The sequence below is a fragment of the Chelon labrosus genome (genome assembly GCF_963514085.1).
Source record: "Chelon labrosus genome assembly, chromosome: 19".
NCBI lineage: Eukaryota > Metazoa > Chordata > Actinopteri > Mugiliformes > Mugilidae > Chelon > Chelon labrosus.
In genome coordinates, this window is record NC_140352.1 from 25321156 (window position 1) to 25347660 (window position 26505).

The following is a 26505-nucleotide window of genomic DNA, read 5'->3' on the forward strand; positions in this document are numbered from 1 at the left end:
GCTTACATTAGCCGGAAGCTATTCCCTCGGGAGGTCCGCTATTCTACAGTGGAGAAGGAAGCCTTGGCAATCAAGTGGGCCCTGGATTCTTTAAAATATTATCTTCTGGGAAGGGAGTTCACCCTACAGACAGACCATAAAGCACTACAGTGGCTGGAGAGGATGAGGGACACCAATGGACGAATCACACGGTGGTACCTTGCTATGCAGCCGTTCCGGTTCACAGTTCATCATATTCCTGGCAGAGACAATGCTACTGCGGACTATCTCTCTCGCTGTCCCAGCGACGACTCGGAGGGGGGGGGGGGGGGGTGTGATGGCTGCATCCACAGCCACACAGGATTGGAAAGTCGGTAACCCCTTAGCACTGACACCTTTTCAGTTAGTAGTACATTTGTGTTAGTTTGCTTTAGCTGGTTTATTTTGCACATAATTTACAGATAAAAGACAGGACACATGTTTGTTTTACTTATCACATTTATATTTTGCAGAGTCATTAGTTCTAATGTTAATTGTTATTTTTTGAGTTACCAGTGCTGGTGGGGTCCCCTCGTGGTGGTGCTGCTGCAGGAGGCCGGGAGCAAAGGCTGAGGAAAAGGGTCGGGCCTGCTAAATGGTCTCCTGGGCCGATTGGGCTGCACCATCTCCCCAATACCTCCAGGGAGGAGGATTTAGATTAGTTTGACTATTTTTGTTTCTTAGGGTATTTAGAATTTTTGTATTTCTTTATTAAGGCCTTTGTTTAGAGAATTCTCTGTGTTTTTTTTGTTAGATGTTAATTGTTGTAATATGGCTTAGTGAGGTTAGTGTAGTGTCTTTCAGTTCCCCCTAGTGTGTCAACGTGGTCTGATCAGCCACTATATATGTGCCCCATTGTGTTAATTTTGTCAGGTCTGTTTGTTGAGTTTGTTCTTAGTTGTTTTCAGTTACACACTGAGTCCTGTTAATTTGACCTCTTTTATGGGCCCAAAAGTTTAACAAGTTTTTTGTAAATTACTTTTTTTGCCTTTTTGTTAAATAAAACCTTCTTTTCTTTAAACCACCTGAGCATTCTCCTGCTTTGGCCAGCTCGGTCTCTCACAACCATATTTACACAAAAATGGCTGCTGCTTACAACACGACCCCCAACCCTCACATCGGACAGTCAGATCACCTTTCTTTGTTCCTCACCCCCAAATATTCACCCCTCATCAACCGTGTCAGGCCATCAGCGAGGACCATCAAGGTGTGGCCAGCGGGGACAGACTCTGTACTTCAGGATAAGTTTTAACACACGGACTGGAGTATATTTGCTTCTCAGGCCATCTGTGGCTCACACTTGGATATTGACAGTTATGCCTCCACCATCATCGATGACGTCACAACAGAAAAGCAAATCACCACGTACCCAAACCAGAAGCCATGGATGAACAAGGAGGTGCGGCTCCAGCTGAAGGCCCGTAACACTGCCTTCAGATCAGGGGATGCACAGGCCTACAGTACATCCAGGACAAACCTGAGGAAGGGCATCAAAAAGGCCAAGCACTGCTACAAGCTGAAGACAGAGGGTCACTTCTCCAACTCCAACCCCACATGCATGTGGCAAGGTATACAGGCCATCATTGACGACAAACCCAGCGACCACACCCCCACAGCCACGGACATCTCCTTTCTCAACGAGCTTAACAACTTTTACGCTTTTAGAGGGACAACGGAGACACCGCCACCAAGACAACACTCCCTACAGACCACCAGCCCCTCACACTCTCCTCTACTGATGTCCACATGGCACTGAGCCGCAAGGCTGCTGGACCAGACGGCATCCCAGGACGTGTGCTCAGAGCATGTATGGAGCAGCTCACCGGGATCTTCACGAACATTTTTAACCTGTCCCTCGCCCAACCAGCTGTGCCAACACGTTTTAAAGCTACATCCATCATGCCAGTGCCGAAACACTCCAACCCAATGTGCCTCAACACCTACAGCCCTGTAGCACTCACACCCATCATCATGAAGTACTTTGAGCGACTGGTCCTGGCACACATGAAGGACTCCCACCCACCCTGCACCCACACCAGTTTGCCTATCGCAGCATATCGCATAGACGATGCAGTCTCCACAGCACTGCACTCTGTGCTCTCACACCTGGATAACAAAGACACCTATGCACAATTGCTGTTTGCTGACTTCAGCTCAGCATTCAACACTGTCATCCCCTCCAAGTTAATCACCAAACTTGGAGCCCTGGGCACCAACACCTCCCTCTGCAACTGGATCATGGACTTTCTGACCAACAGACCACAACCTGTGAGGTCAGGCCACACCTGCTCCACCACTGTTACACTCAACACAGGTGTGCCACAGGGCTGTGTGCTGAGCCCCTTTCTCTACTCCCTCTTCACCCACGACTGCAGACCTGTGCATGGATCCAACTCATTCTTCAAGTTTGCAGACGACACCACCGTGATTGGTCTCATCACCAACAACGATGAGACAGCCTATAGGGAAGAGGTACAGCAACTGGCCACATGGTGCGCCGACAATAACCTGCTCCTTAACACCAGCGAGACCAAGGAGCTCACTGTGGACTTCAGGAAGGGCAGAAGAAGCACGCATGACCCCATTCACATCAACGGGATGGCCGTCGAGCATGTCTCCAGCTTCAAGTTCCTGGGGACCCACATCTCGGAGGATCTGTAATGGACCACCAACACCTCTAGCCTGGTCAAGAAAGCTCACCAGCGCCTCTTCTTCCTGAGGACACCGAAGAAGAACCATCTGTCTTCAGCTGCTCTGCTGCGGAGCGCAAACACCTGCAGCGCATAGTGAAAACTGCCCAGCACATCACAGGAACCCCACTCCCTGCTATTGAGGACGTCCAGAAGAAGCGCTGCCTGCGTCGTGCCCGCAGCATTCTGAAGGACTCCTCCCACCCGGCACATGGACCATTTTCCCTCCTGCCCTCAGGCAGGCGCTTCAGAAGCGTCCGGACAAAGACCAGCAGACTGAGGAATAGTTTTTTCCCCTGAGCTGTGACCTTACTGAACTCGGACCCCTGCTGACCCCTGCCCCCCACTTCCCCCTGCTGACCCCTACACACCAATTCACTCACACCCCTTAACTGGACTGCTCTGCACACACTTTAAACAATCTGTTTGCACAGTACTATGTACTGAATATTGCCCTAGTTTAGTAACATTAGGTAGCTACTGCTTATCGTTTATGCGCGGCTTAATTGCTCACTTCATCTGTATTTTGTGTTGTCTAATTTACAGTGTTGGGAGTAACGCGTTACAAAAGTAATGTAATTACTGTAATGTATTGCTTTTCAAGGATTCAAGGATTCAAGGATTCTTTATTGTCATTACGACACATGTTGGTACATGGGAAGGAACGAAATTGGTTACTCTGGTCGCGATTCAAGCCATAAGTAAAGAAACAAAAAAACAAAAGTATAAATATAGAATATAGAATAAAATTAGCTTTCCAAGTATTATACAAAATAGCAGGTATAAAAAATGTATAAATATAGGCGGTAAAAAGTATCAACATAGAATTTAACAGCAATGAATTGAGGTAGTGTGCAAATGGAGTTAAAGTGACAGTGCAAAACAAACTGCAATCTGTGCAGATGTGTCCGTGGGTGGCTGTTGGAGGGGCGGCAGGGGGATGGGGGCTACGGAGGTCTTTCAGCGTTCGACAGTCTCACAGCCTCCGGGAAGAAGCTGTTCCTCAGTCTGGTGGTCCTGCTCTTAATGCTCCGTAGCCTCCTGCCTGAGGGGAGCGGGACGAACAGTGTGTGTGCGGGGTGAGTGGGGTCTTTCCTGATGCAGGTGGCCCTTTTCCTGCATCTGGAGGTATAAATGTCCGTGGTGGTGGATAGACTGTGTCCCACAGTCTTCTGTGCAGCTTTCACCACCCTCTGCAGAGCCTTCTCTGCTGCAGAGCAGCTGCCGTGCCACACAGTGATGCAAGAGCACAGGACGCTCTCCACCACACATCTGTATTTTTGCTGTAACGCGGTAATGTAAGGCATTCCAAAAAAAATTGGGTAATATTAAAAAATTATAATATTATAATACTCGGTACAAAGTACAGTCAGTAACGCGCGTTACAATGCATTTCAACCTGAAATTAAGTGGTGTTTTGTTTTTATACTATCGCCAATAACACCGCGAGATCAGCAGAGGAGAAAAATTCAGCGCAAATTGTAAAAGGTTTCTTCCTGTACAGCTGAAGCAGGCTCGACGTCGGACAGTACATTTTCGAGATGGACATACTCTCATTATTTTCAGTTTGTTAGAGACAAAGATATGTGGAGCATAGTATGAGTGCACTTTATGTGCGAAACCAAAAGATCTATCTACGTCGCGAAATAGCACAAGTAATCCAATGAAACATTTAGAGCGGTACCACGCTAACATTAAGTTTGTGAAAAGAAAGCAAACTGAGGACGAAAGCAGAGACAAAGCAGTTAAAGGTCTGTTTAACTAAATTCTGTCTATGATTGTTCCTTGCATTGCATTAGATTAGCCATCACTGCGCCTATAGGCGTGTCTAGCCCATTTTGTCCCCTAAAACTTTGCCCCTAAACTTTGTCCCAGCACCCCTAAAAAAGTTGGGGAAAAAAATGGTTGTTTTATTTTAAAAAGGTTTGTCTATGATAAGATGACAAAAATAGCTCAATCGAAGAAAGTATGGGGTTTAAAAATAATATACAAATATAATACACCAACACATTACAGTCATCAGCAACAGCCCTAACTTTTACTGTTGTTGTCATTGTTCAGTAGGAGTGAACTAGCTGACGTTTTTTTCTCTCTCTCTGGTAAGCTAATAGTGCAGGTTGTCAGTCAACCACTGTCCACAGTTTATATTAAGCTTTTGGTTTGTGCATATGTGTTGATGTTAAAGCCAAGGTTTAAGACTAATACTGCCTATCTACAGAGGACATTTAGGAGGTTAGGCGGGTTGCTTTTTTGACGTTTATTGACCTTAAGTTTGTTTTGCACTTATTGTTCCTACCTCATCTTCTCATTTAAATGCAATTTCTTTTCTTTATATTTTAAACCAAATGATAGCTTTGTGACACAGTAGTTTGACATTAAAGGAAGATGTGTTCTCTCATTTATTGTTGTCTTTCCAGTCTTTGGTGGGGGGTGCTCAGCACCCCTAAAGCTCTGACCCTAGAATCGCCCCTTACTGCGCCTATTACATTCTTCAGTTGTTAGCCTTAAGCCTAGGAGCCTAATGAGATACATTTAGAATAAGTATATATATATTTGCAGTTATTTTGGTGAAAGTAACTTAAAAGTAATGCAGTCGTAGTGTAATGCCTTACAATTCAGAGACAGTAATATTATAATATAACGAATTACTTTGAAATGACAGTAACAAGTAATACATAATGTATTACGTTTTTGAAGTAACTTGCCCAACACTGCTAATTTATCATCTGCCCATCTCCTCTATTGTAAATTATGTTATAGTTCCTGTTTATAGTCTATATACTCACATTTAACGAACAAATCCATATGTATAATATTTATAGTACTTCATTCAATCATTGTTTATATCCTGCTCATTCACCTGTATATATGGTCTCACCTGTACATAGGTTTTGATCTGTAAATATTGTTCATATGCTGTAAAAAACAACCTGTATCATACTACTTATATACCATACTATTTATACCATGTGCACTTACTGCTTAGTGCACTTCTGGTAAGATGCTAAACTGCATTTCATTGCTCTGTACCTGTACATGTGTAACGACAATAAAATTGAATCTAATCTAATCTAATCTAATCTAAATGTAAATGAAGTTGCAGGATCCCTATTGATTTTGTTTCGATTTTTAGGGGTCCATGCAACGACGTTGCAGGATCCCTATTGATTTTGTTTTTGCGATTTTTCTTCTTCTTATTATTATTATTATGATTTGTCTTATTCTGCTTAGCTAAAAGTGTCTGCCCAGGACAAACTGCAAGGGCAAAAGGCATCAAACATGGTAACTTGGTAGAAGTCCTGCCATTCCACTTTGCCAAGGTGTCAATACACATGCCTACAGCTAGGTGGTGTTATAATAAGCGAATTTAGATTTTGCCTGATATCTCTAGAACCGTGTGCCTCAAAATTGAAAGTTAATGGCTAATTAATTTTTACGCCGTTATAACTCAAAAGCTAATATTGTGTAAAGTATATACCCAAACTTAATCAAATTTCATATCATTGATAATAATATGATTCTGTACAAGCACCCCAACTTGTGTGACCCTTGGTCTCTAGGGGGCGCTACAAAAGCAACATTTCAATATATCTCAAAAACTGCAATAGCTAACTTCATGAGATTGTCAAGTCTATATAAACAGTGATACCTACCTTCCTCTTCACAAACTTATCCCAGTAGTTGTTGGGGAAAGATCTGAAAATCACAGGAGAAAGCTGATGATTTACATAATTTATACAGGCATCTTACAGCAGATGGCCTATCCAAACCATATGAGGAACATGACAGTTCTAGGAATTGAGGATAATCATAATTTAGTCTTAAGGGTACTTATCTTAAGGGTCTATATTTGCCCCTGCAAAGTAGGAGCAAATATGGACCCTTAGCTGAAATCATGAATTCAGCCCTGACAATGTTAACATTAGCCACTCAACCTTCGACTTAAAAAGTGACCGGCCATTATGTCACTTCAGTCATCTTGAATGTAAACCTCAAGGAAGCTACCCAGTTACCCCAAAAGACCCAGAATTGTTTCATTTGAAAGCACATGATGAGAACAATCACCACCCAAAATTATGATTCACTGAAGCTCAAGAGTTATTTCTAGAAGGATTTACTCACTGTGTGTTGATAACCAGTCTGTCCCACTGTCCTTTTATGTCATCCTCAGATGGCTGTTCTGTAATGTAAAGGCCATCAAATTCCAGCTTCCTCGCCACCTCTTTTTCATGCTTAAAAATGACCAGTGGCACCTACGGTACCAAACCCACACACACAAACATAGACGCACACAGACAACCATATATACGTGTTAACTCATTCCAAAAACTTCAAATCATTACACTGAAAATATTTGAGAAGTGTGGAAATGAAGACTAAATGGTTGATTTAAATGTTCTTTATGACAAATACCAAACTGAACATGCTAATGATTCTTGTATTGTATATGTATTTCTGCTATATGTCCACAGTCAGTATCCTGCCTTGAGACAGTAGTATCCAATGATGCAGAAGAAGGAGATGACTGTGTGTAGAATGGCCAGGATTCGTAGCATGGGCTCCATGTATCCGCTACTCTCCTCTAGGACAAAACGGACTGTGACAGGCTTCAGGGGCTCCCCAGCTCCATCCATCATCTCTAGCGTTGGCTCCAATGTTTCTCCATCTAGAGGATACCACTGAGCGTTGCCATCTGGTTGGCTAGAGGTATCCACCACTTCCCGGTCCTCAACCACAGATGAGGAAGTAGAAACCTGGTAAGGACAAATTTAAGCTTTGTAAGAATAAACGCTTTTTAAAGTTATTAGGGGTCCATGCAACGAGTTGCAGGATCCCTTTTGATTTTGTTGTGATTTTTAGGGGTCCATGCAACAAAGTTGCGATTTTTATTCTACTTATTCTGTTTTTTTCTGCTTAGCTAAAAGTGTCTCCCCAGGACAAACTGCAAGGGCGTAAGGCATCAAACCTGGTAACGTGGTAGAAGTCCTGGCATTCCACTTTGCCAAGGTGTCAATACACATGCCTGCAGCAAGTTGAAACTAAATTTCTCCCTCTGATTCCTTCTTCTAATGGATTAGGCCACGCCCATTTACGCCTGCCATTTTTTCCGCCATTTTGAAAAAACTGCACCTCAAAGCAAAATTAACTCCTCCTAGTGGCTAGCCCATTCATCCAATTCTCACCAAACTTGGCATGTATCATTTATGGACAAAGATAATGAAAAGGTTTCAAAAGAACTTTAGCAGGGCCGTTGATTACAAAGTTAATGGCTAATTATTTTTTACGGCATGGCACAGTATAACTCCAAAGCTAATATTTTGTGAAGTATATAGCCTACCAAAAACTGCAACCATGACAGAACCATAAGGCAAGGCTCATTAATGAAGGCACATGTGGTCCTATCCTTCAGACAAGTTACTCTAGCTCAAAGTTCTAGTTCTCAAAGAAAGGTGTCAGAACTCATTGTGCATTACAGTTCGTTGCATATGGGGCTGATTAGCTGCTGACCAGTCAAGGTGCCCATGCTGACCCCTGTCCACTGCCAAAAGCACCTACAGTGGTCACATGAACATCAGAACTGAACCATAACGCAGTGGAAGTGGGTGACCTGGTCTGATGAATCATGTGGATGGTACTTTGACATGTAGCACCTACTTATGAACTGCTGCAGACTATGTACACTCTTTCATGAAAAAGGTATTCCCTGATGGCAGTATCCTGTTTTAAGCATTATAATGATAATGAATGGTTTCAGGAACACAAAAAGTAATTCAAGGTGTTGACTTTATCAGATCTCTATCCAATCAAGTGTGTGATGTGCTGGACAAACAAGTGCAATTCAGAACCCAACCTTGCAATTCACCGGAGTGAAAGGAACTGATGCTAACATCTTTGTGCCAGATATGACGGCACACTTTTTTCATATGATTCAAAAATTAGCAGGAGAGCATTGGTGGGAACTAGCAAGAGAGAACATATTACTTTGGTTTTACTTTCTCTTCATTGGCTGCCTGTAAAATCCAGAACAGAGTTGAATATCCATCTCCTTACATACACACTCCATCATATCACATATCACAATGGATAGCTTCTTTCTCAAAATGTGGACTTACTTGTGGTTCCTGGAATTTTAAAAAGTTAAATGAGAGGGATAGCCTTCAGCTACCAGGCCCCTTCAGCTCACAGTTTGGGTTCAGGAGGCAGACACTCTCTCTACTTTTAAGGTTAGGTTAGACTTAAAACTTTCCTAATGGTTAGGCATGGCTCACGTGACCCTGAATCATCCCTTAGTTAAACCGCATAAGATCAAAATCAAGATACCTTAAGAAGCAGGTGACAATGTTACATACTGACATCCGCAGAACTAAATGCATTTTTGTAAAAGTGCCCAGCTAAGGGAGATGCTTTCAGACTGGGTGTTGACAATAAGTTTCATGTACCCTTAATTCTCCTTAATGTACCCGTTCAATAACCATGTAAGACTCCTGAGCAGATAGTTGAAGATGTGAAGTTAAACTCCTGCTAAAGAAACATTCAGCATGATTTTAATTCTTTACAAGACTGCTGACTGTTATAATTACCATTGATAACTTAACATAGCATTAGCACAGTAGTGTAGCACTGGCTGGATGGGAGGAGTTGAGGTTCTGTGTCTGCCAGATACCTGCCTGGGTTTTCTTCGGCTTCCTCCCACAGACATGCTTGTTGGGTTAATTGGTGATTATAATTTGGTTGTAGGTGTTGTAGGTGACATACTGTGCTAACACTTGGATAGGCCGGTGACCTGTCCAGGGTGTACCTCGTTGCTTGCCTAATTGCCATGCCCCCCCCAGGACCCTCTAGTAGGCTAAGCCGTTACAGATAATGACATTATCCTTGGTATATCATTACCTTATAGAATAGGAGGATAAAATTGATTGCGAAGGCAACAAACAGGGCCAGCATCCTCATGTTGTAGAAGTTCCTGGCAAAGTAGTTCTGCAGGGACATGGAGAAATAGCTATGAACGTGTTTCTAGGTGTTATAGTCTAAGATACACTTCAAACACAAGTCAAGTGTTTTGAAATTGTGCTTTTCATGCCATCACATTCCTTTCAGTTGATATCCAGCATTAGTTTAACCATATCATTTATTTGACCAAAGTGTTGAAACAAAATGACATAAAGTTTCCTATACCAGTAGTTTCCTCTGGTAGGCTATGATCTTCTTCAAAAAGGCAGACCCCTGCAGATCAGTTTCATCAGACTTTGAGGTGTGATGCCTTCTCACTTTTGGTTTAATTTTCTCATTCTTTTGTTGTTTCTCTTGCTTCTCTTCACATCCACTTCTAAAAAAAAAAAGTTTACAATTACACAATTGCTTCACTCATTTCTCTGTGTTAAATTGATTAACATTTCACTTAATGGCATTTTATAATTACATCCCAGCCATCAGTTTATGTAACAAATATATTTACGTACTCAGATGTTTTTTCAGGTTCACACTGAGTCTCTGGTGTTGCCTCATTCTCCTCAGAAGAAGAGTTTTTCGACTGAAACAGAAAATATTTTTAGACAAATAAATTTTTTGCATGGATTAAGTGTCATACAAAAATGTTTCTTCAATGTAACTCTTGTGACTCATCCTATACTAACTTTGACATCTGTATTCTTTGTCTGTTCAACAACTATAGGATTAATTAACATGAAATGAAATGTGGTGCATACCAGGCATCTATGAAAAGTGTGATTTTGGAACTATAACTTCAGTGTTCATTATATGATGCACACTGGCAAAAAATGTTTTCCTCACAGAATCTATGTAAAATAATACATACGTACATTTTTCTGAGCATCAGAAACAAAATCAGGCTATCAGAATTTGTTCTATAAAGTCAATTTAGGAAGTCTACAAGAGCCCAGGAATCATTGATTTAATGTTTTAACCAAATTTCTGTATAAGGAACTCCCAGCACACCCAGTGGAGGTTCCAGATGTGCATTGTTTCGGCCAGCTTCACTGGAAAATTATGCTAATTCACATGTTCAACAGGGTTCTCACCCATGTATCATGAAGCTAAATATATGTGATCACTGATAATTCATCTATATTTGTACAGTTTTAAAAACTGATTGAAGAATAAAGGAAGAAAACAAGGCATCAGTGAGCTGAAGTTTTGAGTTACAAAATACTGTATGTTCAACTCACCTGATGCCTTCTTCTGAGCTCATGTTGTGGTGCTCGAGGTGGGGTTGGGGAAGGAACTGGGGAGTTGAGGAGTTCAGTAAGACCGGCGTTGGGGTTATGGGGGGTGACCTTGTACTGCCCACCCTCCCTTCGTAAGTCCAAACCAAAAATGTCTGACAGCAGGTCGGTCTCACTAGTGTTAACAGACAGGTCAGCTAGATCCTCCCTTGGGGAGCTGTGGTCAGATAACCTCTTTTCTCTGTTCTCGCCCTCACCCCGAACCTCATCCTGTGTGGGGTCTGGCATGTTGGCCAGCAGATCTGACACCTGGGGAGACAGCTTAGATATTAAGGAAGTGGACACAAGTAAATCTGCACTAAGATCTGTAGACACACTCTTCTTTTGTTATAAAATTATGTGTAATAACCTTTATGGCCTTGGCCCCCTCCACCAGATTTCCTCCCATGAAGGCACTGTAAAGAATCCTGCAAAATCCTCGAGTCACACTGAACGCTACGTGGAGGAGACCCAGCAGCACTGACCAGTAGAAGGAGACCAGGGTTGTCACAATATCTTTCATTGTCATGTTCTTTATTTTCTTCACCTGTTTCTTTAAGCTCTTCATGGACAGCACCTGTAAACAAGACAAAGACAGTCTATTCCATCGTTGCTGAACAGAGCACATCTGACACGTCATCATACATATCTTTCTGGAAGGCTAAACAGAGTAATATTGCTGCCTCTAAAAGTTAGTAAAAGAGTTAAGTGGCCACACACTGTGCTAAACTTTCAAGTACGTAAGTAAGAATAAATGCTTTTGTCAAGGGCATAGTCCAAATTGGTTGAAATTTTCTCATCACAATCATTTAAAATAAACCTGTTAAAATAAATATTCAAATTGTTCTTTCAACAATTCAAAAATACATCCACACTGTTAGCTGCAGTCAGTGGTGACTATGCTCCCACCTTTATTAGCAGTGTGATGTTGTGTTGGAGAGATATCAGTGCCATGTGAACAGTGGTAACAGAGAAGAAGCCTGTGTCAGGGTTCTCTTCGTCTGGTTTCTCCTGCTCACTCTCCTCTTTAACTACTGAGCGTTCGCCAGCATCAGACATCTGAGCTGCTAGTTGCATTTCAAAGATAGTGTCTTCGCAGAAGTTCACAAACAGCTCCATCTTCTCCTTCTCCCCCCCTTCATTCACCACATCAAAGATGAATTGACGCTTGGATTCCTTAACCTGGAAAGATAATGAAAGATTATGAACACTGAATACTGTAAACAAACTAGTCTCTTTATAGTGATGAAACTCAATAATAATGTTTCCGTGTCACCTGTAGCGCCCCCTATAGACGTAATGTCATGCAACTTGATAGGCGTCTACACAATATTTTACAGACTGTGTATGGCAATTTCATGAAGTTAGCTATTGCAGTTTTTGAGATATTGAAATTTAGCTTTTGTAGCGCCCCCTAGAGACCAAGGGTCACAAAAGTTGGGGAGCAGGCTTTGTCCTACAGCCTCACAGCAGCAGGAAGGATGGACTTGTGATAACACTCCTTCGCACAGCACGGGTGAAGTAGTCGACTGCTGAAGGTGCTGCCCAGTGCTGTTACAGTGCTATGAAGGGGGTGGGATTGGTTTTCATCAGGGATGTCATCCTCAGCTCACCCACCATCTCCACAGGCTCAACTGTGGACTGGCCTTCCTCACCAGTCTGTTCGGTCTCTTTGCAGACCACTCCATCGAAGATGGCTGATGCTACCACAGAATCATAGAATGTTCCCAGGAGTGCTCCCTATACTCCTTAGACTACAACAACTACTACTACTACTACTACTAATAATAATAATAATAATTATAATAATAATAATGAATGTAATTGTTGATAAATGTTTTGTACCTGAGGCTTTTCCCATTGGGTCCGACTAGATTCGCTAATCTCAAAGTAAACTCTTTCAATGCGCTTAGCACTGCCCATGATCTCGATTCGGCCTAGGTATGGTTGAAAGTAGTTGAGGACACTCTCTGCCAGTTCCAGGAAGGTCTGTAGCCGGGCATCGTGAGGCATGTGCTCCGACAAGTTGGTCAGCAAAACTGCCACGTTAAAGCCTATGTCCTTTGAAAGAACAGTTCAGACAAAAAACAGAAAGCAAGCAAGGAGAGAATAGGTTGAAAAGACAGATAGGTTGAAACCTCTAATCTACGGATTATTTTTCCACTTTTAAATAGTGAAACTAAAAAAAAGCACCTGACAGTTCAATGATGATGTTTCTTTTTATACTTACTTTCAGAGATGTAAGGTGAAACATATTAATGTTTGTAGAAACGAATCTTAAACTAATCTTTACTGCACCTCAATTATACTCCACATTTGTGGCAAATATTTGTTAAAGCGGCACACTAATGGTGCCTTCTTGGCAGAGTGAAATAAGTATCCCTAACTAAACAAGGAATAAAAATAACAATATGGGCTCTCCCTAATAAACCTACTGAGACTTCTGTAAGGAGTTTCATCATTCTGAAGGCCTTACAATTGGACAATTTAAGGACTCTTGAAGCCATTTTCAGATTTACAGATTTATAAACATTTATAAACATTATTTAGTCATGTATAACTTACCTTGGCCGGCTCATGAAAGCGTTCCACAAATTCCTCGTAGTCCAAGAGTTCATTCTCATCAGTCTCAGCACAGGACAGCAGGAACTCAGTCTCAGACTGTGTGTAGTGTTTGTGGCTCTCCATGGCCTTATGGAAGTCCCTCTTGGAAATCACACCTACAGTATCAGTTCATTCACAAATCAGTTAAGTAGTCAGTTATCAGAAGCTCTCATCATGTATGTGGTCTTCATTTTCAAATGGTTGATTCCTCAATGACAAATATGATGAAAAATATGTTTTCAAAACCTTGCCTTTTCCATCAGGGTCATACTCCTTGAAGGCATCTGAGGATGTCAGGTCTTTCAGTTTTAAGAACATGTCAAAGAACTTGAGGATCATTTCAACATTGTTGGAGGACTCCACCAACATGTCCACCATCTGCTTTCCAATAGTCCCATTCACAACGTTGCCTGCCGCACAAGCCATCACATTTAATATAACACACAATTGAAACCACAACATAAGATTTTTCACCATCCACACAGGACAAAGTCTGAAATATTTGTAATGGCTGATCAAGCAGCAATTAAAGACCAGTTTTGTGAGGGGGATTTTTAGAATTGTACTTTAAAAACACAGCTTCAGAGGGCATCTTCTCTCTCACACCGAGCTCTTGTTCTCGAATTTCTTATCTACTAGTCATGCAATTCTGTGCTATTACTGTATAGCATGTTAACTGCTGTGTGTCCCCAATTTGTATTGTTACTGACGCTATATAAATAAAGTAGAAAATTGAATTGAATTAGCTATTTCAGAATGCAACTCCTGCTTTGGTGATTACATGGGTGTACTTTTAAAAGCAAACCTACCCTCCAACATAGACAGTAGCATGACCACCATGTCTTTCTGCAGATCCATCAGTTCCTTCAGTAACTCAATCTGACTTGAGTCCTGAAGTGAAAATGGAAATGAAATGTCAATAATTTCTCAGCCATCAGCTCACAAGAAGTGTAATTATAGTGACCTGCGACTTTGCTGTTTGTTAGAATAAATTTAGGAATACTTTATTTACAACTGTTGGATCTTTCAGCTAAACTACCTGGATATCATCTTGTCTGTTTGATTATTTCTTTTGATTATTTTAGGCATTGGTGCTGTAAGTCATGTCATATTCTCCTTGTTTTATAAAAATAAACTGCACATGGGCCATGCTATGACTTCAGTAACACCACAGAAAAGTCTGAAAGAAATTTATGCACCACATTACACATGGCTATAATAAGACAGATGGACCAGATGTAGAGGTAACAAAGTTTCCTTCTTCAAGCAATTTCAAGAGAAAATTGAGAGAGCATCAGGATTTTTTTTATATGGAAATTATCCTTTCATGTCAATCAGTATTGGCCATGTTATGTGCTGACTTTTAATTATGACAAAGAAATCAAGGAGACTAATGCATCCAGCAAGGACTTTACAGCAGACATCATACATATGAAAGAGGCAGTGGCTTCTTCTAGAAGCTGAATGTCAGAATTGAACTGTTAAATGCGTCCTTGGTGCTTCTTGTGAGGACTTGTTCGGTCCATTTATGTTTGGACACTGACACAATTTTCAACCCCTTGACGTCTGATTTGATTTACAGTCATATAAAAAAGTTAATTATTTGTGTTTGTGCTTTGAAGCTGATGCTAAATTAAGTGGAGATTGTTAATTCGTCTATAGTACACAGTATAGATATAATTTTAGGTATGATGCAAATTAGACAACAGGCATGAAAGGTAATAAGGTAAAACATTTACTGAAATTACAAAGTCGACATGTACAAATACATTACAAATTCAAATTACACACTATACACTATAACACCAACTATTATAATCCAATTTGAAACAGAGTTCAAGCGTTTCACTTAGGACTTCTAAACTTTAAAACGTAAATTCACAAGTGAATGAAATGTAGTTCCCACTCCAACTGGCCCTACGAGAAACTAGTGCTTGCAAAATGTTCCTAGGTATGTACTGAATGTGCATAAACCGACATTGGAGGACTACATGCGTTATTTCGGCTGCAGTCTGAGCAGAATCAGTGCGTCGCGACACTCGGCGTCAAGGGGTTAATTGTTTCAGCTTTTTATTTCAGTTACTATTGCGTAATATGAATAATAAAATGCGTATTTGCACCTTTAATTTGAGGGATACAGACTCAAGCGTTTTAAAGAAGATGATGTATTCTTTGGATCATGAGAGTTCAACGCTGCATTCTTGTTAATTTCACAACGTACAAAACTGTTAATTTGGATTGTTTCACTAGCATTGAGAGCTCCACACACAGGTCCACAGTAACAATTTCTAAATGGAAATACCACACTCAGAAACAGTTTCTGAAATTGTATCTGTGTCCAAATCTAATATGGACCTAACTGTATTTTAGTTGCGAAACCAAGGTCTCACAGAAGATTAAAAAAAACTTGCTTGACTCACCTGAGACAATTTCATCTGCATATGAGCAAAGACATGTAGAAAACCAACCACAGCATCCCACAGTCGACTGTGGGCCAAACTCTGCTGGTTGCCAGTGCACGGACCCTACAACATCAATAACAGTCAAAATCAGGTTGGTTTTATTCAGCAGTACTTCCCTATATTGAAATATGTAAGTAGGCGATGTCACTTTTACAACTATCATTTGTGACATTTACATATAAATACACCTAACAAAATAAACCCATCCATGTCCGTCCATCCGTCCATCCATCCAATGAGTAATCAGTATAGCAATGATAACAGTGATTACAGCAGAACAGTCTCCTACCTGGATGTACTCTGTGAGTGTATTAAAAACCTGCTTGGCTACATGTATTGCCTTGGAGAAATTCCTCTGTCCCTGATCATCAATAACATCTTTCCCAGAATAATACCAGTAGAAATCACTGATAGACTCCTGGAGGAGAGTAAAGCAGAAGGGCAAGTTATGGGAGTGAGAGGGGTAGAAGAAAAAAAATAGTTTTTATTGTTATTTTGATTATAATTTCTCAACAGTATTAATAGTGAAATTTAAACACTAGAATTCATTGAAATTGACAGTATCACATTTTAAATAAGTGACTTAAAGACAGTTTAACCACCAAGTTACATAAAATTCAACTTATTCACATATGTGGCACAAACCGAATAACCTCAAAAAATTTCACATAGCAAACAGGAGAAAATCATAGCTATTGCTAATCACAGACATTTTAGCAGGTAGTTTTCCCAGCGTTAGATACTTGACTTAAAAGCCATTTTATGGAGAGATGTGGGATATTCCTTATTTATTTCTTCATCAGTTAACCAGTTAAAAAATTCTAGATTTGAAATTCAAGTGTGATGTTTGCGTTTGGAAATTGGAGCTATGAATCCACGGCATGTGTTCAAAGGAGCTCCCAGTGAAACAGGTCATGGTGTTTGATGGCATGGCCAGGCATGGTTTCCAATGGCACTGAGTAATTAATGTTTATAGGTAGAGTATATAGGAATATACTGTCTGCCAAGGATTACACCAAATGCTAAGCAAAACTGATTGGATGGTGCTATACAGTAAAAATGGACAATGACTCAAATATATTATTGTGAAGTATAGTTTAGGAGTTAAGTTAAAGAAGTGGGACATCCTGCAACGGGTGAGTAGTAAAAATTCACTTTTTATTATTATTATTTTTTTTTAATTAGGTTAATTTGTAAAATTACATATGCTCACCCATTAAAGCTGCAGTCCATACTCTAAACCCATGCTGGTGAATTAACTGTTAACCAATATGCACATGAATCTAAGTTTAATGTCTTTTGTTAAACAGCTAAACTCACGGAATCTGTATTCGTTTCTAAACATCTATGAACCAGCAGTAATGAATAGAAAAAGGCAAACCTGAACTCTGAGAAGGTAGTCCACAGTAGAGATAATGATGTTAACGGTGGTATTGTTTCCTGTTTGTGTCCTCAAATAGTTCTGGAAGTCTGAAACAAAATACCACAAAATATAGCATGAAATATGCTCAAAGGCTACCTGTAGTACAGGTAACATTTCAGTTAAAGATTAATGTTTCAGACAAGGTCATCCTCTGGGCACTAATCTATGAGTTAGTTTGGACATGTGTCTGCACAAATTTTCCTTAATATTACCATCACAAAAATATAGTCAACAACTTAAAATTTCTCTGCAAAGTATTGTATTTGGAAATACAGCTTCCTCCAAAGACTGATACCTAAACACATTTCAGTGCAGGGTCTTTTTATGAGGGCCTCTTCTCTCTCGCACCGAGTTCTTGTCCTCAAATTTCTTATCTACTAGTCATGGAATTCTGTGCTATTACTGTATAGCATGTTAACTGCTGTATGTCCCCAATTTGTATTGTTATCGATGCTATATAAATAAAATTGAAAATTGAATTGAATTAGCTATTTCAGAATGCAGCTCCTGCTTTGGTATTTACATAGGTGTACTTTTAAAAGCAAACCTATCCTCCAACATAGACAGCTAAATTTGCTCAGCTTTATTTCTCGATTGAATCAGTAACCTCACTTGCACACACCTGAGTTGTGCCCTTCACATAGCAGCTGCAGGAAGCGGAATAGGTCACAGGTGAACTCATCATTCTGCATGACCTTCTCACCTGGCCAGAGACAAGAGACACACGGACGCATACACACACACACACACACACACACACACAGCCCATACAGAGGAATGCACACATATATAAACACATTCATTGATGCACACACATTCATATGAACAAACACATATACACGAAAGTTAAAACAAAACAAAACAAAACAAACAAAAAAAAAAAAACAGGAGGCAAAACCAAACATAAAGGAAAGGGAAAGAGAGACAAAAGTATATGAAATGATGCCAATTATAGGAAAATCCCCAAGCTTTTCTATTTTAGTCAGTGAAATATACACTGCCTGGCCAAAATAAAAGCCGCCACCAAAAAAAAACAAAGGTCACTTACTCTAATATTTGGTTTGACTGCCTTTAGCTTTGATTGCAGCACACATTCGCTGTGGCATTGTTTCGATAAGCTTCTGCAGTGTCACCAGATTTATTTCCATCCAATGTTGCATTAATTTTTCACCAAGATCTTGTATTGATGATGGGAGAGTCTGACCACCACACAAAGCCTTCTCCAGCACATCCCAAAGATTATCAGTGGGGTTCAGGTCTGGACTCTGTGGTGGCCAATCCATGTGTGAAAATGATGCCTTCATCATAGTTTCATATTTTGAGCCCCATGAATCCTGGCATTGTCATCTTGGAATATGCTCATGCCATCGGGGAAGAAAAAATGGAATAACCTGGTCATTCAGTATATTCAGGTAGTCAGCTGACCTAATTCTTTGGGCACATAATGTTGCTGAACCTAGACCTGACCAACTACAGCAACCCCAGATCATAGCACTGCCCCCACAGGCTTGTACAGTAGGCACTAGGCATGATGGGTGCATCACTTCATCTGCCTCTCTTCTTACCCTGATCTGATGGTTCCCTACTATCCTTCCAGTTTTTAATAATGTGTTGGACAGTTCTTAACCCAATTTTAGTAGTTTCTTCAATCTCCTTAGATGTTTTCTCTGCTTGATGCATGCCAATGATTTGACGCTTCTCAAACAGACTAATAACTTTTCCACGACCACAGGATGTGTTTTTCGACATGATTGTTTAAGAAATGAGAAGCTACTTGTTGCATCAGTTGGGGTTAAATAACTTGTTGTCAGCTGAAAGATAATCACCCATGCAGTAATTATCCAACAGGAGGTTCGTAGCTATTTGCTTAGTAAAATCCGGGTGGAGACTTTTTTTTTTTGGCCAGGCAGTGTATATGGCCATGATACAATTTTCTTATCTTACACACAATACATACAGACTTTTGGGATGAGCACTGGACAACCACAGCACTAGTGGTGGATAAAAGGGGACTGATATTTAAATAGCAGCATTTTACAGTCAGGACTGGATTTAGGCTCATTTCATGGTTTGCCTTTAAGAACTTATGCATATATCACAAATACACTGAAGTTGCTGGTGCCAGCTGCTCTGACTGAGCCAAAATACTGCTTTGAACAATGGAATGCAAAAGGAAATAGATGACACATTTCACAATAACTTAACCAGGATGAACACAAATGGATTACATCCATACAATATGGCAACAAATTGAACTGGGCTGAGGGCCAAAGATCTGTAGGTCTGAAATAAGACTCAAAGTATAAATTTTATTATGTATTTACCCTGTTTGTTATGTCAGAGATCTAGTCTTACTTGTCCTGGCCAAAACAGATAGACTTTGAGGTTACTCTGGCTCATGTTCACTTGTATAATGCAAACAATTATCTGCTAAGAAAAAACAGAATGCAGTTGTTATTGTGTTACTTCATCATAATGAATAAACAATTGCAATGGTTTAAAAGACTGATAATTATGCAAGCCTTTCCAATAATGCCATTTCGGTGTAAGGATTAGGACTGTACTATCCTCTAATACCCTTTTTAGGGGTTCCATTCCAGAATGATGTCATAATGAGAATAAAGTGCTTTTAATTGTGAATACAAAGTTTATTGGGCTGGCTGCAGTTTATATAGGTATCGTTAGGCTGAAAACACTACTTAGTAACTGTGTACTTTCAGGCTTTTCCAAACCTCAGCAACAAACCGGATGAGGGAAATACATCATCATCAAGTAAGTATCCATAGATATGTAAAAGGAATGTAGAAAAAAAATGAGTAAAACTAAAGCAGAAAAAAAAAAAAGATCTTCTAGTCGATACAAAAATGCAAACACAGTAATGGATGGCAACAATTACAACAAATCATGTTCATTACACAATATTAGGGTGGAAATGAGTCAAAGCAAAATCAAAACGTGATGGGTTATTTAAATACAGTGACTAGAGAACAGCTCAGCAACAGAGAAAAGAAGGAAGGAAGGAAGGAAAGATGAGGTAATGAATAAATTCATCCTAATCTTGCAGAGCAGGCAGCTAAGAACGACCAAGTCCAAAGAGCAACACTTACTGAGGGGAAAAAAAGGAGCGGTAGACCAACTAGACTTGATCAAAAGGTATAAAATGAGAAATAAGCACGGCTGCAAATAATGGCCTCTATATACCTTGTCCTTAAAATAATGAAAATATCACTTGGTTTGTATTTATTCTTTGTCCTAATTCCTGGCTTCTTTTTTCCTGATATGTTTACAGTTTTGCAATGCAATGTATAGCTTGTGTTTTATAAATAAAATTAACATGACTAGTGTAACACCTTTTTCCCAACCCATGTCTCTGAAGATGGGCTATTTCACAATCCTGTATATTGCAACAGAGTTCAACAGTGCAAACTGCAGTCTCCAAAATAACCATCAAAAACTAAGTAAGAATGTTCACAAAGAAGAATTTATTGCAAAACCTCAATGCTTATTATTTTCCTGTGGCCACACCTCTTCTCTTTTCACATAGATGGGTCATTCAACCCAACACTGGAAGTCTTTGCCAGATTATTCTGTCAACTGTAGCGGTTATCAAGCGGAGTTGAGATCCCAGACGTGCTACCCAGTGCAAAAGGCCTGTAAGAACTGAACTGAGAGCTTAATGATGACACTGAAAATACAAACCACTGTTGTTTATTATAAAGGTAGTGGTAATAATGAATTTAATTAAAAATCAATTAAATTATTAAATAAAGGATAAAATGTGCAACTGCATAACTGCTAAATATATTTGTTATATGATTATAATAAAATGAATTTAATAAATAAATCACGACATCATAACTGCCTGAGGAAATGTGGAAAGTACCTCAGTGCAGTAGCAACATGGGGTGTGTTATTATGCATGTTATGGCATTAATGTGTATGTGCTGAAGTTTCCAATTCTTTGGCATAGCCTGTTCAATATAAAAAAAGAAGATGATAAAAAGGTGAGCTCAGGGAATCAAGCTGGGGATTTCTTCTTAAGAATGGACAACCAATGGCTTTGTCTCTCCGTCCACACAAATAACCCAAATTGTGGACAGGAATACTGGCATATGGAGCATCTCTTTCCCATCTGCCTCAAGTGTCAGAGGTAGAAGGGTAGACATCAGGAATATAGTCAGTGAGAGGCCAGGCGAGTCTCCTCTGCAGTTAACTCTTTGAGGAGCTCAACAGGGTAAGACTCTGTGAACATAAGAGAGAGGACCCTTGAAACAGAGAGCTAGTTAATTTCAAGTTCTGTAACATGGGCTTGCAAACTCTGGGAACTTAGGTCAAACGTTTTTATATTAGATCAAAGAAGTTTAACTCATACTACAGATAAATCATGAAAACCAAGAGAAGAGATTTGTTTCTAAATAGAGATATCTGATTTTTGTCCACTTGAATGTTAATAAACAAGCTGGCAGACCCTAGAAACACTGACAGAGCAACGGTACTAAGTATTTATGTTAGTATTCAGTTGTGTCTACATGATGCATGTAAGTCCTATAGACACTATTTTTGGTCTCCAACAAGACCTGAGAAAATTATCTGGCTCCCTATATGGTGATTTTTTGTACTGACTGTTGCCCTACCCTAACCCTACAACAGTGAGTCAGAAAGAAACGGGGATAATGGCTGAGTAACACAGAGGGGATTGTACACTTCATTGATAACAACTAGCACATTAAACATCTCCATTACTGAGACAACACACCCAGCTGACTTGAGAGAGGCTGTAAGACTGAGAGAGTGGGGTAGGCGGATGAGAATGTTGGAAGGAAAATATATTGTGAGAATGTGCCAGATACTGTACAAATCCTGAAGGGCAGGCATTCGTGGGTAGTTTTAGATGGCGACCTGTTTGGAGGTTCGGCCTGAATGTGACTTTTAGAATCTGCCACATACATTCCAAAACAATTCATTATAATATCATGATCAGTTCTCTTATCTCAGAAGAGAATGCCATGACAAATGTCTAATCTAAATTCATAACTGGACTAAGCGTTAAAAAGATATAAAACGTTCGACAACAGAACCAACCAGAACGTGAGTTATAATTGGCTCTTTCAAAAAAAGAGGGATTACAATGGTGACTTTAAGGCTGGAAACTACCTGCAGACACAGAGCCGGTAAAGGACAAGGTTTGGAGGTCTACTCTCAGGACCTGGACAGAACTGACACAACAGCTAACCAACTGTGGTGAGAGACCCACCAACACACAAGAAAAGGACAGAAGGCATAATTACCACGCTCATGAGTGATGACTGGGGAAGAAAGAAAGCGCAGTAAATCAAAATGAGATAAGGAAAATGGGGGAGAAAGAAAGAGAGAAAGAAAGTAAGAAACAAAGGAAAAGATTACATACTGGGAAAAGAGTCTTAAAGTGTGGTTGTTTCGTCAGTATTGTAAAAAGAGAACCTGTGCAGCAGACCCTTCATTTTGTGGATGAACCTGTTTTTGAACATAGGCCTTCGCAAAAGCTAGTTAGTCCTTTGTACAAAATGTACAAAATAATAATAGAAAATTATAACAAAAAACATTTGACAATTGTAGTTGGCATCCTAACTTAATATCATAATAGATACAAGAATAATTAATACTAAGTTTTCTGCACAGTAAGTTGAAATTTCGACAAGTTTGGAAAATGTAAAATATTGTCAGTTACTGTGTCTTTCTCCAGTCACAGTTACACAGTTACTTTTTATTAAAATACTCCAGGGGCCTCATGTATGAAGGGTGCGTGCGCACAAAAATGCTCTGTACGTACACGTTCACGGAAAAGTTCCGATGCATCAAGAGTGAAATGATCGCAAACATGCCTCACGCCAACGTCATGGCTGGCTTCTACAGCTGTTGATCCTTTTCTGACACTTAGAGGTGATGCTGGGAAACTGACATAAATGTGAAAACAATTACCGGCAGTCCATAGGGACTGTGCTGGTTGACCCTGAGCAGAGCCATGCCAGCCGTGTGGGACGGAGTTATCTGCATGTCAGTCAGGTATATCAAATTCTCATACAATGCATCTGAACAGGTCAACATTAAAGCGCAATTTGCAGCAAGAGCTGGTTTTCCGAATGTATAATTTGCATATTTAAAAGCGGGCGTGAATAGGGAGGGGTCGGGTACAACATGTGCGCTCAATTCCATGTTGATTGGGATGTACGAAGGAAATGTGCTTCTGGATCTGAGCGTGGACCATGTTTTAGTAGAAAATCCACGCAGGTTCGTACATGAGGCCCCCAATGCAAAGGGGGAAAAGGCATTGGGCAGTATGAGATGGTATCAGGCAACAGAGGGATCCTAGGCATGCTGATCTCTGGAACCGCAAACTGGTTCTAGGCATGTGGAACATCCCATTTCTGTCAGGAAAAGAACCCAAGCTGGTGCAGGAAAAAAACTGCTGACCCAGACTTGGGATGTTACCGGGGATTGGAAAGAGCATTTTGAGGATCCCCTGCCATCATGCCCTCAAGCAGTGAGGCAGAGTCTAAGGACACAGATGGAGTCTTGTCACTAAGCCTGGCACATGTTGCTGAGGTAGTCAAGAAGCTGCCCAGCTGCAAGGGGTTGGGGGTGGAAGAAATTCTCCCCGTAATGTTGAAAGCTCTGGATATTGTTGGGCTGTCTTGACTGACTTACTTCTTCAGCGCTGTGTGGAGGTGGGGGACAGTACCAGTGGAGTGGCCACCAGGGTGGCAGTTTCCATTTTCAAAAAGGGGGAGTGGAGGATGTGCTCCAACAATTGGGGAATCACAGCATTCCTGTGAAAGTTTATTCCAATGTGAGCAGTGCGATTTCCACTCTTGACATAGAAAAAACTTGGACCAGTTCTCAACATCAGACTTTGATGTTCTTGGAGTGACACATGGATGTATAATTACTTGTTTTTCTTTTTACAAACCAGTAACTTGTTAGTCACATTTATTTATGTGGCCACCCTTTTTAATATGTGTAAGCCCCTACTATGGGATAAATCTTAATTGCCTATATTTGAGAATGCAAGTATTGACTCAGATCACCTGTTTGGAGGTATACTGTTGCCTCTTTTACATTTGAGGATATATATTTTTTGATACATTTTAGGTGAAGGGGTGATGCTAGTTACAACATGATTTGTTTACCTTTTATTCTAACAGTAAGTACTGGAAAAATTTGGTTTTCATAAAATGTTGATGTCTCTTAAAAGACATGCACTCCCTTGTACTATTTCATGCTTATTTTTAGAAATATTTCTTCATCCCAGATTGCTTTATACTTAATACTGTGAATCAACCTCTTTAAGTAGGTGTCCGCTAAGTCTATAAATAAGATCACCTGGAAAACTGATTTTAAGCCCTTTATGGAGACTGTACTAAAATATCACATTAACAACAATTTGGAACACAGTGTAGGAGGAATGACTGCTGCTGAGCTGCCATAGCTGGGGTTTCACCCACTCAGACTTGTCAGTACAACCACTGGCTGTCTACGCCAAAATACATACTACGTCAGAAAGTATGTCAGATTTTTTCCATTGTTTAGAGGAAATGCAAACATTATTGCAAAGTGAATGCAGACTGTTGAGTGGGAAAACATTCATTTTAAGTGCTTGAACGAACTACAAAATACATGAGTAAAGTAACATACAGGAACAAACCAGCAGGATTTTAAGTTGAACAACTAAAAACTAAAAATTGTTTTAAATTAAGTTAAAAATCAAGTAAGTAGAATAAACTGTTATTATACCCATTTAACATTATAATAACTTAATATTCATTTGCAACTATAATTACCTCATAACTACCTATTATTGCCAGTAGAAAAAGAAAATGTGTGCTTTTATTTTAAAATTTAGAACTACAAAATAGTAAACAAACACAGCAATGTCCTACAATTTTAAATGTAGTGTATATACACCGATCAGGCATAACACTATCAATGCAATGTCACAACATGGTCAAACTTTTGGACCTGGCATTTATGTGGATGTTACTTAGACAAGTACCACCCATCTAGACCAGACCAGGCACCCCCACCCCATAGCAATGACACTCCTTGATGGCAGCAGCCATCCCCAGCAGGATGCAGCCTGACACAGGCACACACACACAAACAGTTAAGGAATACTCAAAAAACATGAAAAACAGCACAAGATGTTTCACTAGATCCCAAACTGATCAAGAAGGCCCATGTCCATTCTCTGATGAGTCAGAACAGTTTTGGAGGCACAAGGGAGACGCTACACACAGAACCTACACAATACTAGGAAGGTGGTCACAATGTTATGCTTGATTGATAAATGAAGGTAACGAATTGGCGAACTGGAATGTATAATTCTGAAATTTTACATATTTACATATTGTAACTCATCAAATCATAAGCACGTGTTTTTATACCTTGAAAACATACATGATAATGGTTGTGAACAATGGATAATATAGCAATGCCACCTGATGCATTCTCAAAAAAAAATGTTCAAAATGATGCCAAAATAATTGGGACAAAGCAAATAACAGAATGATTACTGAAGTGAGGGAAAAACGAACACAAGAAGTGATCCTACAAAATATATTTATTCTATTAAGTCACTCAGCATTTTTACCTGCACCTGGAGAAGAGAAGCATTTTAACATACTGTATGTCTTCATTAAAGATTCAGATTAGGTCAAACCAAATGTACTGTGATATATATATTTTATATATATATATAGAAACATGAACACTGAGACATGCTGAGGCTTACCTGATCCCTCTTCTGTCACCATGCCCAGTCCCTCTGCTTTGTTCTGCCTCTCAAATGCATTTAGATCCAGAACACTGAAACAAAGCCAGATTTAATGTGAATCACAGCTCACACCTATCTTGCATAACCACACCATTACCTCACCCCACCCCACTTCACCATTATGCATCCTTGGTCCGAAGTTAAGCACCCATCTTTGTCCACAGAAATACCTCTTACAGCTGCAGACATACTTGTTTTAAAGTTTGGGCTAAAAATGCTAGATTTGACTGCTCTTAGTTCCATTAGTCCTGCGTTACTCCTAAAAGAGCAAGAGTTT

General features: G+C 40.0%; 1 protein-coding gene across 1 annotated transcript in view; it reads right to left on the reverse strand.

Annotated features, from left to right (window-relative positions):
- ryr2a (ryanodine receptor 2a (cardiac)) overlaps nt 1-26505 on the reverse strand; it is a gene marked incomplete at its 5' end in the record, with an annotated part of 253225 nt that overhangs the window by 25523 nt on the left and 201197 nt on the right. Inside the window, 18 exon segments of the mRNA XM_084568164.1 lie at nt 6362-6404; nt 6831-6961; nt 7193-7462; nt 9600-9686; nt 9885-10035; nt 10169-10239; nt 10895-11200; nt 11301-11507; nt 11840-12112; nt 12776-12991; nt 13496-13650; nt 13786-13944; nt 14344-14425; nt 15955-16059; nt 16286-16414; nt 17378-17466; nt 18042-18122; nt 26187-26260. Of these exon segments, the coding sequence (XP_084424290.1) occupies nt 6362-6404; nt 6831-6961; nt 7193-7462; nt 9600-9686; nt 9885-10035; nt 10169-10239; nt 10895-11200; nt 11301-11507; nt 11840-12112; nt 12776-12991; nt 13496-13650; nt 13786-13944; nt 14344-14425; nt 15955-16059; nt 16286-16414; nt 17378-17466; nt 18042-18122; nt 26187-26260 (2629 nt within the window).